Source organism: Acartia tonsa, chromosome 15 (assembly GCF_053477335.1).
Source record: "Acartia tonsa isolate MP-2025a chromosome 15, ASM5347733v1, whole genome shotgun sequence".
NCBI lineage: Eukaryota > Metazoa > Arthropoda > Copepoda > Calanoida > Acartiidae > Acartia > Acartia tonsa.
The window spans coordinates 6,535,719-6,549,629 of record NC_137274.1 but is presented as its reverse complement, the minus strand read 5'-3'; the positions used below and the strand labels follow the sequence as shown (position 1 = coordinate 6,549,629).

The 13,911-nt window shown below is 35.2% G+C and overlaps 1 protein-coding gene across 1 annotated transcript in view; it reads left to right on the top strand.

Moving 5' to 3' along the window:
- kst (spectrin beta chain, non-erythrocytic 5 kst) overlaps positions 1 to 13,911 on the top strand; it is a 103,678-nt gene that overhangs the window by 40,583 nt on the left and 49,184 nt on the right. The window contains exons 25-35 of the mRNA XM_080150032.1: positions 392 to 457; positions 978 to 1,071; positions 2,558 to 2,677; positions 3,694 to 3,787; positions 4,391 to 4,483; positions 7,294 to 7,379; positions 8,390 to 8,529; positions 8,989 to 9,078; positions 12,171 to 12,322; positions 12,461 to 12,599; positions 13,761 to 13,864. Of these exons, the coding sequence (XP_080006158.1) occupies positions 392 to 457; positions 978 to 1,071; positions 2,558 to 2,677; positions 3,694 to 3,787; positions 4,391 to 4,483; positions 7,294 to 7,379; positions 8,390 to 8,529; positions 8,989 to 9,078; positions 12,171 to 12,322; positions 12,461 to 12,599; positions 13,761 to 13,864 (1,178 nt within the window). The remainder of the gene's footprint in view (positions 1 to 391; positions 458 to 977; positions 1,072 to 2,557; positions 2,678 to 3,693; positions 3,788 to 4,390; positions 4,484 to 7,293; positions 7,380 to 8,389; positions 8,530 to 8,988; positions 9,079 to 12,170; positions 12,323 to 12,460; positions 12,600 to 13,760; positions 13,865 to 13,911) is intronic.

The following is a 13,911-nucleotide window of genomic DNA, read 5'->3' as shown; positions in this document are numbered from 1 at the left end:
AGGGAATATACGTACTGGTGGTTTTAGGTTATTTTCTTGGGGGGGGGGGTACACTCACAACCCCCCAAAGACAAAAAAAATGGGGGGGGGGGGGGATTTTTTTATAAAATGTATTAGTGGTTGCATCTCCGATTTTTTTAAAATTTATTTTAAAATTTTAAACCCTTAGAGGCTAGGGGCAAAGCAGCTAGTGTAGATAAAAGTGTTGGTTGTAAAGTTTGGATATTGCTAGTTTGGATTTACTAGAAATACCCAAAGGTTTTGTACTAGCTAATAAGATATACAAAACTTTGGGTACCAGTGTAATTTATAATTTATAGTCCCCTTTCTCCCTTATTTACCAAACTTTGGGTACCAGTGTAATTCGAGTGAATTATTCTTGGGTGCATAGGAGATCCAGCCAACAATAGTGAGTGTCGAGGTCAAGAAACCAGTCACAGTCAAAGATATCCGCAAGGCACGGGTTTTTTCCCACGCCAACGAATTTTTTCCCACACTGATTAATATTTTCTCACGCTAATAAAATTTTTCCCACGCTAAAGAAAATAAGTATCCTGAAGACACGGGATTTTATTTGACTCATAACGTCAAATGAAAATAGCCAGCATTTGACAAAAATCAGATAAGTGGGATAATTGTATTATACAAAATAAAGTAAAAATATTGGCATGTTTTAAATAGAAGTCTGGAATTTCTAGTAACAGTAATATAGTGGCTACACATTTTAAATCACAATTAACTGTGAAAGGAATTATCATGCAAGGTTTGAAAACAATAGGATAATTTTAACAATTAATGATACTTTCGGACGTACGGCTGGAAAAACCGCCGTTAAAATCACTAGTCAACCTAACCAAGGTGAAATATTTCCAACGCCAACGAATTTTTTCCCACACTAATTAAAATTTTTTCATGCTAACGAACTTTTTCCCCACGCTAATAATAGTTTTCCCACGCTGTTAAAAAACCAATCTAAGGTGAAACGGACACAATATGTGAAGCAGGCTGCTACCAACAGCCAACAAAAGTCAGGCAAAGAATTAATCAACGAGAGGCAGCGCGCTATTCAGGAATTTAATACATGTTTCTGTAATTTTATTTTGCAGTCAAATGTCCCCTCCCTTCCTTGTTTTATAAAACTTTGGGTACTAGTATAATTTACAGTCCAATGTCCCTCCCCTCCCTTATTTATAAAACTTTGGGTACCAAAGTAAGATACTGTCTAATGTCCCTTCTTCCTTGTTATATAAAACTTTGGGTACCAGTATAATTTACAGTCCATTGTTCCCTTTCTTCCCTAATTTATAAAACTTTGGGTACCAATGTAAGATACTGTCTAATGTCCCATCTTCCTTGTTTTTAAAACTTTGGGTACCAGTATAATTTACAGTCCATTGTCCCCTCCCTCCCTTATTTATAAAACTTAGTGTACCAATGTACTTTAAAGTCCCTTGGGGTCCCTTATATGTTCAGTACTTAAACCTATAAGTTAACAAGATAGGGATCTAAGGGGATAAGATAATGGCCGATAATTGATGTACCTCCCTAATGTTAATTCACAAAATCACCCCTTATGTAGATGATTACAATTAGTGGTTGAAACGGTTCAACACTCAACCTGATGAATCAACCAATCAAAATTTAATAAAAGTCCCCAAAGTTGTTAAGCTAACGAAAAAATATTGTTATTATAAAATTTTGGGGACTAGTGTTATAAACAGTAAGAGATATAAGTTTTCCGGAATTTTAATGTAGGGAGTAGATTTGAAATCTGCATCAAATTTTAAGGATTTTTTATAAAATTCGTTTTTTGTAAAATTCTTTATCTAAAAGCGAAAATACATTTTAAGTTAATTAATTTTGACCAATAGGATAGATGGATTTTAAACTACCTGCGCTCTAATTGGTTGAATGATGTACGACATCCAATCAGAGCGCAGATTTTTTAAATCCACCAATCACAGATGCCAAAATTAATTAACTTAATTTGTGTTTCCGCTTTTAGATAACGAATTATACAAAAAACGAATTTTATAAAAAATCCTTAAAATTTGATGCAGATTTCAAATCTACTCCCTACATTACAATTCCGGAAAACTTATATCTCTTAATAAACAGCCCAATGTCCCTTTCCCTGTCCAAAGTTCACTATAGTACACAAAATACACTTAAGTACCCAAAGTACACTAAAGTACCCAAAATATACTAAAGTACCCAAAGTACATTAAAGTACCCAAAGTACACTAGAGTCCCCAAAGTACACTAAAGTACCCAAAGTACAATAGAGTACCCAAAGTACATTAAAGTACCAAAAGTACACTAGAGTCCCCAAAGTACACTAGAGTACCTAACGTACAATAAAGTACCCAAAGTACACTAAAGTACCCAAAGTACACTAAAGTACCCAAAGTACACTAATGTACCCAAAGTACTCCAAAGTACCCAAAGTACACTAAAGTACCCAAAGTACACTAATGTACCCAAAGTACTCCAAAGTACCCAAAGTACACTAGAGAACCCAAAGTACACTCAAAGAACATGTATTTAAATGGACAGGCGAACTACACGAACCTGCAGAAGCTAAGTGAGGAGAGACAGCTGATCCTTCAGAACTCTCTGCAGCTGTTTGATTACTATGACGAGTGCGCAGATTTTGGCAAGTGGCTGCGAGAAAAGGAATGGCTAAAATTGTTGTCAATACTTTGTTCTTAAAAATCAACATGTTTAAAATGGACGTGCGGACATTCTGATAACGATTACAGAGTTGCCAAGTTTTTCAAATCGTACCTAACTACTACAGGAATCATCATGCAAAGTTTGAATCGATAGGACAATTCTAACATCGATAAATTAAAATATCCCTTCTGTAGATTTAAAAAAGAGGTTGAAATGTTTAAACACAACTTAGTAAACCAACCAATGAAAATTCAGTAAAAGTCCCCAAAGTTGTTAAGCCAACGAATAAGAAAACGTTATTATAAAACTTTGGGGACTAGTGTAATAAACAGCCCATTGTACTTTTTCTCTGTCCTGTGTTTGGTACTTGATGGATAAGACAATAAATAATATTTTGATGTAAAATTATCTCATATGAAGATAAAAAAAATTAATCATTACTAGTAGGGTTGGCAATCCGGATCCGGAATCCAAAATCCGGAATCCGCCCAATTTTTGTGCTAATTTTGGAATCCGGATCCGGAATCCGTTTTTTAATAGCGGCTTCCGGATTCTTAATTGGTAAGCTAAAATTAGCGTCTTGAGTTTTTTCTTTCAACTCCCTCTTTTTTTAAGGCAAAGATCACCCCCCCCCCCACACACACACACACCACCATCCCCCCCTAAAAAGTAATTTATTGTTTCTTCTTAACTACAGGTATAATGGTAGCTAGCATCCAAAGATGCGTTTTTTGTAGGTATTTATTTTCATTTCACAGCTTTTCATGCTTCATTTATTTTTTTTAAAAGCCTTTTAAAATACTGCTAGAATCAGGAATCCGAATCCGGATTCCGCCAAAAATAAGAATCCGCCACCTTTTTTGACGGATTCTTTTAAGAATCCGGAATCCGAATCCGGCCCAAAAATTCGACGGATTGCCATCACTAATCATTATTTAGGTAGTAGATTATAACCAAATTATATAATTATCGATCCAATATCCTCCCTGGCTTTGACTTCAATTTGAGCCATGCAGGCCAAAACGGTGGCTTCGTCCGCCGAAAATGACGTCACAACGGCGACCAAGAACTTTGAACGGTTCCTCACGGATTTCTCAGCCAATAAGCATAGGTAGAAATTGTTTTTTTTTGTTGTTGTTCGAAACTGATTAGTATCCGCTGGATTAGAACCGGTTATCAACCTTACACTATCCGCAAAATATCCGCGGAAAGCGGTCTATAATACAAAGCGATAAATAACTATAAAAATACAGGGATCTAAAGGAATAAGACAATGGCCGATAAGTTGATGCACACTCCCAATGATGATAAACAAAAATAATGTTTGAATTTAAATTAGAAGTGTTAGGGGAAACATGAATTTCTCAGCTCCTATAAAAGATAGACTTCTGAAATTTCTGTCGAACTGCTTTTTTGCAGGGTTTTGGCTATTTTTATATTTTCACATTTTCGCTCATACATGGATAAGGATATCAAAAACATAGGTAGGTGTTTTTTGTTGTTGTTCGAAACCGATTAGTATCCGCTGGATGAGAACCGGTTATCAGCCAAAACTGTCTATAATACAAAGCTATAAATAACTATAAAGTACAGGGATCTAAAGGGACAAGACAATGTGCTAAAAATAGTAGAAAAGTTACTATGAAAAAACGACGAAACCCGGTACTTGGTTTCTTTGATAAAAAACTGTATTGATCTATTTATTTATTTTTAGGCTCGCCAATATCGACTCAGCCGCTGCCGAATTAATAATAAAGTTCCCAGAGTTGAAAAAGGAGATTCTAACTAAACAGAAAGAAACACACAGGTAAAGTTTCATGTAGGGATGTGCCGGATACTTTTTTGGCCGGATACCGAATATCCGGCATCCTGCCGGATATTGAAAATGGTCTGATATCCGACAAATTACCGGATATCTGGCATTAGAATTCAGCCGGATATCTGGAATTTGGATAGTTTTAATATCCGGTATCCGGCCGGATATTGAAAATGGCTGGATATCCGGCCTTACCCTAGTTTCATGTGCTATTTAGTTTTCTAGCGGCTACGCCCCTAAAGGGCCTCAAGGGTTGGCAAAAATCCAGGTTTTTCTAGAAAATCCCGCAGGCCAGTTTTAACCGGTTAAATCCTGGGAAAATAACAGAATAACAGCAAAGTTGGTAAAAATAAGTTTTTTTGTTGTTGTAAATTCTAATGTTTTTATACTGTGTGTACAGGCGTTTTAAGAAAAGATAAGAATTTTCTTAAGAAAAATAGTAAATTAGGACCTTTTTGGAGGCGAAAACAGCATTTTTTCAAGGAAGACTTTTGCTATGGTTTTTTGTTGGTTGTTAAAACCGGAAAAAAACATGTAGTTTTAACTGCCGTGGACTTTTCTTGCCAACCCTGGAGGTCTCTAGGGGCACTTCAAGGGGATGGGGGAAGTCGACCCACCATTTTCAATTATAGTTTGAAAAGGCTAACATTAAAAAATTTTGGTGTTTATTTTTTCTTGGAGCTATCTCTCTTGGGAGGATAGTACCCTCCCCCCCTAAATAGTTAAAAAAAACCTTCTCAAGACCAATGAGAAGCTACACTGTAAAGGAGAACCATATTGGATCAGCGATTAGCGATATACTTCAGTACACACAGACAGACACAGATCCTGTTACTTTTATATAAGGATATCAGGGTTCTTAAGGGATAAGACAACGGCCAATAAATTCTTGTACATCCCCAATAACGATACACAAAGTTACCATATTCTGAAATTCAAATTAGTTGTTAGACACTCAACCAAATGAGCCAACTAATCAAAATTCATTTAAAGGATCCAAAGTTGTTTAGCCAGATAAATAAGAAAACATTATTATAAAACTTTGGGGACTAGTGTAATAATCAGCCCAATGTCCCCTCCCTCACTGGTCTGAAACGGGATTATACGGGATCTTACTCAACATATACATATGAAATTTATTATTATTTTAAAAATCTTCCAAAATATTTGTAAAAATCCTTTAAATTCATTTTAACTTTAGTTTTACATTGACATCTGAAGAGTGCAAACATGCACGAAACAAATTATAATGTCTGAATAAATATGTAAAATTCATATTTTAATTGTGAGTTAACCTTTTATATTTCCATTCGGTATTATATTTAAATTCTTGGCTTTTTTAGCCTTTTTTTGTCTTTTTACTAAGTTCCTATATATCCTTGGTGGTTCGATTTTTGTGCCTATAGATGAAAGAACATGTGTAGTTTCATTTTTTTGTGTTTTTGGTTCGTTTTTTAGAATTTTATGAGTTTTATGTTAGGGAGGTAGGGGACATTGGGCTGTTTAGTGTTTATTTCATTGATCCCCAAAGTTTTATAATAACGTTTTCTTATTCGATGAATTTAAACTTTGACGACTTATATTGAATTTTGATTGGTTGGTTCATTTAGTTGATATCGATATCGCCTTAGACAGGTTTAAAACTATTCGGGGATTGACAGAGAGTCGTACAGACAGATAGACAGACAGAAAAGACAGACAGAGAGATGGACATAGTGAGAGACAGAGAGACTTATATATAAAATGACAAATAGACAGATAGACAGACAGACAGATGCACATAGTAAGAGACAAATATAGATGGACAGACAGAAAGAAATACAACTTTAGCGCTAGTTTATTTATATAATGCTGTACAATTTTTATGTTTTTTTTTGTTCACATTGTATGACAGATGGAGAGACAGACATTATACTGTGTGTTTTTATGTACGTTTTTTTTGTTCAGATTGTACAACTTCCTGGTAAAGTTAAAGTAGTAACATATATAGACATTTATAGATGGACATACAGACAGAAGGACGGTTAAACAGACATACTGTACGATTTTTATGTACGTTTTTTTCTTACAGATTGTACAACTCCCTGGTAAAGCTAAAGGAAAGACAGACAGACAGAAAGCCATACAGCGTAATAAGCGCTATATTATGATGTACGGTTTGTATGTACGTTTTATTGCTCAGATTGTATGACTGATGGACAGACAGACATTATACTGTGTGTTTTTTTTTCTTACAGATTGTACGACTTCCTGGTAAAGTTGAAAGAGAAACATATGATATATAAACATATAAAGATGGACAGACATACGGACATACATTACGATTTTTATGTACGTTTTTTCATTCAGGTTGTATGACTCCCTGGTAAAGCTAAAGGACAGACAGACGGACAGACAGAAAGCCATACAGCGTAATAAGCGCTATATTAAGATGTACGGTTTTTATGTACGTTTTATTGCTCAGATTGTATGACAGATGGACAGACAGACATTATACTGTGTGTTTTTTTTCTTACAGATTGTACGACTTCCTGGTAAAGTTGAAAGAGAAACATATATGAACATATAAAGATGGACAGACATACGGACATACATTACGATTTTTATGTACGTTTTTTCATTTAGATTGTACGACTCCCTGGTAAAGCTAAAGGACAGACAGACCGAAAGCCATACAGCGTAATAAGCGCTATATTATGATGTACTGTTTTTATGTACGTTTTATTGTTCAGATTGTACGACTGATAGACCGACATTATAAATTATACTGTACGCTTTTTATGTACGCTTTTTTCTTTCAGATTGTACGATTCCCTGGTAAAGTTGAAGGAGGAGGAAGAGAAGAATTTGGAGGGATCTGCCTCTGTTATTTTCTTCATGAAATCATGTAAGAAATTTTTTGCCGTTGCAGTGATTTTAATGGACGTTTAGCGGTTGAATTACCTCATACGGGCAAGGCTGTTGTCCATGGCACTCTAACGTCAGAGGTCCAACAACCCAGGATAACTAAGGGCAGCCAAGTCTGTTTCCTTTTTCGTCCAAACAACCAGGATATTAGGTTAAGTAACTCCTATCAGACAACCAACTGTTTGATTGCACGACCTTTGTCTGAGAAGTCCTAACAGTGCATGGTATTGAGTTATGCCTGTTTTGGGCAAAGGCATTCATGGCGTTAAGTTATATTTTCACAGTACATTTTCTTTTATTTCTATCCCCTGCAAGGGGGGCATGAACCCTGCAGGGCAATCACCTAACATAACCTAGCCTAAAATAACTTATCAAAAGCTATTGTGGGACTATACCCAGCAATTTTTTTCAGCTAGAAAGGGAACAATTGGCTGTTTATTACACTAGTTTCATATTAATGTTTTCTATTTAGTTGGATCAACAACTAATTATTATTATATTCTGTTGGGGGTTCTAACCTATTTCTTATTACTGTGGGGCAAACATTAACATATGATATACTTAACCTAAAATAAACAATCAAAAGCTACTCTGAAAACAAAACCCGATACTTTGTTTTCTTCCTATAATCCAAAGAGTTTTTTTTTCTTTTGTAGAAAACAATATTTTATATGTAAGCATTCCATTTATTAAGTTAACTAGTTTTTACTTCGCTATTAGAAATATATTTTCAACGTGGCTTGGAAACCGACTAATATCTGCTGGATTAGAACCGGTTCTCAGTCATAAAGAAAAATTATGCATAGCATCGTATTACAGACAATTTTTCATGAATATTAAAATAAAAATCAAAAATTAATACCTACAATTTTTGTAAATTGTGATTCCGGGACTTTGTCAAGGCTAACAATTCTGGTTTTAATCATAATTATTATTTTAATATACGCAGAAAGCTGTCTATAATATGATGCAATAAATAACTATTAATAGGCGACGATGTTTGTGATTGGATTGCTGAAAAATCCGCGAAACTGGAAATGGATGATCTGGCCAAGGATTTAACCACAGTGAAAGCTCTGCAAAGAAAGCACAAGGGTATTGAAAGAGAGTTGGCTCCTATCAAAGATAAGGTATAATTGATATTTAATAGATAAGGTATTATTATTAAATCTAGCTCTATATATTAAGTTGATATCTTCCTATTTAATTATCTTTCTATCTATCTTCCTCTTTATCTATCTTCCTCTTTATCTATCTACCTATCTACATACCTATATAATCTACCAGTCAATCTATCTATCTTTCTATTTATATATCTTCATATCTATATATCTATCTATCTACATATTTACCTATCTATCTGTCTATCTAACTATCATCATTTCTATCTATCTTCCTATCTGTCTATCTGTCTATCTACCTACATATCTATCTATCTCACAATTTATTTATCTTTGTATCTATATATTATTATTCATATCTATCTATCTACATATTTACCTTTCTTACTATAATATATCTTCCTATCTATGTATAATTAATTCTATCTATCTGTCTATCTACCTACATATATCTATCTATCTATCTAGGTCGGGCAAGTATCTAAACTGGGCCATGATGTCCTAGGCTCCTTCCCAGAAGAGAAAACCAACATTGAAAACAGAATCAAGGATGTGCAGGTAGTTCCCATGCTCTAATTATTTTTTCCATGCTGCTATTATTTTTCCCACGCTTTCATTTTTCCCATGCTCCTATTATTTTTCCCTACGCTTTAATTATTTTTCCCACGCTTTAATTAATTTTCCCACGCTCAAATATATTTTATTTAACAGGTAGGGTTTAACTAGCGCCTCTGCTAGTCGTTAGGGTGTTGCTTGGTTTGAGTCTCAACCTTAAACAACGATAAAAGTTGAATTATAACTTACGGACAAAGGTTAGGGTAACGCGGGGTAATTCCGGTCAATTTTTTTCTTCAACTTAAAAAAAAACATACTTCCCAAAAACTTTTCCCGGTTTTTAAGAGTGCAAATGAACGATATGGCAATAACGAAGAAGCCTGTCTTGGTCCCATTAAGATCTCGCAACTAGAAGTCGGTCAAAAATCGGTTTAAAGGGCGGCGGTTGGCCTATACCGGAATAGCCCCACCGGTGGGGCTATTTCGGTCAGTTGACTTTGGGGGGTGGAACACCCCCTTAAAATATTTTTTTTTTAAATTTTAAACTATGAGTAGAAAGCTGAGGTCATTAGCTTTCTAACAGTACTAGTCGCATGCAGATCAGACAATTTTTTGACAACATTTTCCCCATTTTAAAAAAGTCGGTAAAATCGCAAAAAAAACATCAATTTTTTTCATGCAAACTTTTAAAAAAAAATCATACTTTTTATTATATGATTAGGTTTTTTTAAGCTTTATACATAAATTAGAGGCAATTTCTGATTCGCAGGTCTTGGAATTTCTTGAAAAAAGTGATTTTTTCCAAAAAAAATTTTAATTTTAAAAATCCTGCCAGTTTTGACAGCAGTTTTTGATACAATTTTTCTTGTCTCAAATTGGCTAGGATTGACCTACAAGGGTGGTTAAGGTGTCTAAAGATGCAAAATCACATGCCTGACAATTAACTCGAAATGATATGGGGTCTAACTCTAATATTTCAACACATTTTATGCAACAGGAATTTTGAAAATGCAAAATTTTGAATATGTACTCTAAATCTTGGAGATAGAACCCATATCCTGGGGAGTTTTTGTTAGGACATGCAAAGAGCTTTCTATAGACACCTTAAACACCTTTCTAGCTTAATCCTAGCCGATTTGACATAAAAAATCCAAACTGCGAAAAAATCGCGAACACCCTCTTATACGAAAAAGATGCAAGAGTTTCATATGGAATTTAAAATCTTCTAGCGGTCTTTCTATTAGACATACCCCTTCTTACATGAGCCAATGCAGCTGATACATCTTCAGGCAAATATTTAAGGCGTTCCTTTGGGTGATATACTCTTCCCATTACTATAAAAATGTGTCTGAAAAATTTTAAATGTCTTTACAATTTGAAAAGCTTAGGCAACAAAACATGACATAATACAAGCAGTAAAATGACTAATAATGTACATCTAACAACAGGCAAGGGAAGGTTAAAGCCTTTGTCATGCATTGAGGTTGTTCATGCTTCCAGATCACCTGAAAAAAAAAGTTAGGGTATTATAAATTTATAAATACAGTAATAAAAAAAAAGTAAAAAAAGTGACCGGAATAGACCATATTTTTGAGACGAAAAAAAAATTATGAAAAAATCAAGTTAGAACAACGCCTCCAATTGCAAACGATAAATCAATGCCATATCTTTCATTTTACAAAAACCCGCGGGTCAATAGGACTTACCATTTTTTCACAATTTTAGATTGAACATGGCCTATTTTGAAATTTTTTTTTTGCAAATTTTTTGCAACTTTTTGAGGGCAAAAAAATCATAGAAGGAGTGATCTGACAAAAATTTGCTGAAGTAAGAAATGAAAGTATAGGCAATAAACTACAACTTTGCTTTTCTGAAGATCTCTCGCAAACGTTTAGAACACCGTTAAAAAACGGTTTTAAAAAAGTTGGTCGAGTGACCGGAATTAGACCCCCCTACCGCATTTACCCCGCGTTACCCTATATAATATACATTCACATGGGCCAACCAAACAGGATTTTTTATTTTACTATCCGTGAAAAAAACTACAAAGCGGAAGATAGAAGGGATATTGATCTGTAAATTACACTAGTGCCCAAAGTTTTACAACAACGCAATCTTATTTGAAGCTCAAAAACATTGAATACTTTTATTTGAATACTGAGCTGGATCTTTAAATCATTTCAATGGTGCGCCGAATTTCAGCCAATCACAGCGCGGCATTTCGTAAAATGCTGTGCTCTCATTGGTGGAAAGTTGGCTCACCCCGATTTGGCGCACCATTGAAATGATTTAAAGATCCAGCTCTGATTGCCTGATTGAGAAGCTAGCAGTGTCTAAACCTTCAAACAATAATTAAATTTGGATCTAAAAAAGGCTTAATCTTGTTTATCATTATTGCGGATGTACATAAATTTATCGTCCATTGTCCCTTAATATCATTATCAAGGCCCAATCGGAGTTGTTGGAGCCGCGACTTATACTGAGCGTGTGGGTATAATTAACAACAGCTTGACTTAATAAGTGCATTTGACTATACATTTTTTACACCAAACGTTATGGAAAATATGCTAAAAAAATGACCCCCTTTATCCAATAATTATTCAGGCCCAATGGGAGATGTTGAACTGGCGTCGTATACTAAGCGTCTGGTCATAATTAAGAACATTTTTGACTTAATAAGCGCATTTGCCTTAAAGGTTACACCCAACTTATGGAAAATACGCGAAGAAAATGACCCCCTTTATCCAATGATTATTCAGGCCCAATGGGAGATGTTGGACTGACGTCGTCTTGAGGACGTATACTAAGCATTTGGTCATAATTAAGAACAGTTTTGACTTAATAAGTGCATTTGACTATACGTTTTTTACACCTAACTTTATGGAAAATACGCGAAAAAAATGACCCCCTTTATCCAATAATTATTCAAGCCCAATGGGAGATGTTGAACTGGCATTGTCTTCAGGACGTATACTAAGCGTTTGGTCATAATTAAGAACAGTTTTGACTTAATAAGCGTATTTGCCTTAAAGGTTACACCCAACTTATGGAAAATACGCGAAGAAAATGACCCCCTTTATCCAATGATTATTCAGGAACAATGGGAGATGTTAGAGCGGCGTGCCAAGGAGCGGTCCCGCCGTCTCGAGGACGCTGTCGGGATGCAGCTGTTTAACAACGGGGTGCGCGGCGTGCTCGAGTGGGCCGCCTCCACCCTCGCCAACATGGAGGGTCATGATCCCGTCAGGTTAGAACTATCTATCTATTTATATAACCGTCTTTATATTTATCTATATATCTTTCTATTTATCTATCTAACTATTTATCTATCTATCTACCTATCGATCTATCTATTTATCTATCTAATTGAACTACTTTGTTTTAGGGATGTGCAAACAGCGGAGGCTGCCCTTGCGCGCCACAACGAGATTGGGGACGAGATTCGCACTCGCCAGGACGAGTTTGGCCAGCTGATCAACCTGGGCGAGACCATGTATGCCAGGGCACCCAGTCAGGACATCCAGGTACAGATTAAGATGAGATTTTAGGGAGAGAGGGAGCCTGGAGGAGACATTGGGCTGTTTAATACACTAGTCCCCAAAGTTTTTTAACAATGTTTTCTTACTCGGAGGCTTAATAACATTGGGGACTTTAATTGAATTCGATTGTTTGGTTCATTAAATTGAGTGTTCAAACGATTCAACTACTAATTCTAATCTTCTGAAGGGGTAATTTGTTTATGATCATTTTGGAATAGAAATGTACATCAATTTATCGGCCATTGTCTTATCCCTTTAGATCCTTGGGTGAATATACATAAAAAGAAGAACAATAATAAATGAATTAAATGAATATTATATTCATTTATATAAAATTATACAGTCGAATTTTATTGATATGTTTATTTTATATAAAAAAAATTCTTAAATGGCAGTTTTCTAAAAGTTAGAAAGTATGCAGTAATGTGTATTCACACATTGTTTTCATACAGGCCATATAAGTAAGACAAAAATGAGATAAAAATAATGATTAAACAGTCAGAAAGAGAGGGGACGTTTAAGTATTTTTTAGGGGGGGGGGGGGGAGGTGCACAATTCATGATGGGAGGAAGGGATCACCTTAACCACTCCCTCCCTTAGACTTTTCTGAGAGAAGGAAAAACAACCGCCCCCCCCCCCTTATATTTTTTTCAAGTTAAGGTGGGTAGGTGCTTCTTTGCTTTTTGGCGTAAAAAAACTTTGATACTTTTGGATTCAGATGTCATATGATAAGATTATGAAGTCTATATTAGTATACCTTAACCTATTTTACACTTTAAATATTACACACTAGCGGGTACGTTCTAAGAAGCCTCTAGGGGCACTTAAGAGGAGGGGGGATAATTCTACCCTCTATTTGCCATTAATTTATCTTTCTATCTATCTATTTTATCTGAGCTGGATCTTTAAATCATTTTAATGGTGATTTAAATCAGGGTGCGCCGAATTTCAGCCAATCTCAGCGCGGGATTTTTAAAATGCCGCGCTTTGATTGGCTGACATTTAGCGCACCCCGATCTGGTACACTACTAAAATGATTTAAAGATCCAGCTCTGTATTCTTATCGGTCTATCTATTTCTCTATTTACCTACTTCATATCTATTTATTTATATACATATCAATCTATTATTTTCCCATGCTTTTAGGACAAGATGAACTCGTTGTCAACTCAGAAGGACAATGTGTTGCACGCGTGGCAACTTAAGAACGACAGTCTTCGACAAGATAAAGATCTTCAACAGTTTAATAGGTCAGTTGTTTACACCTAGTTTAATAGGTCAGTTGTTAATCTCCTAG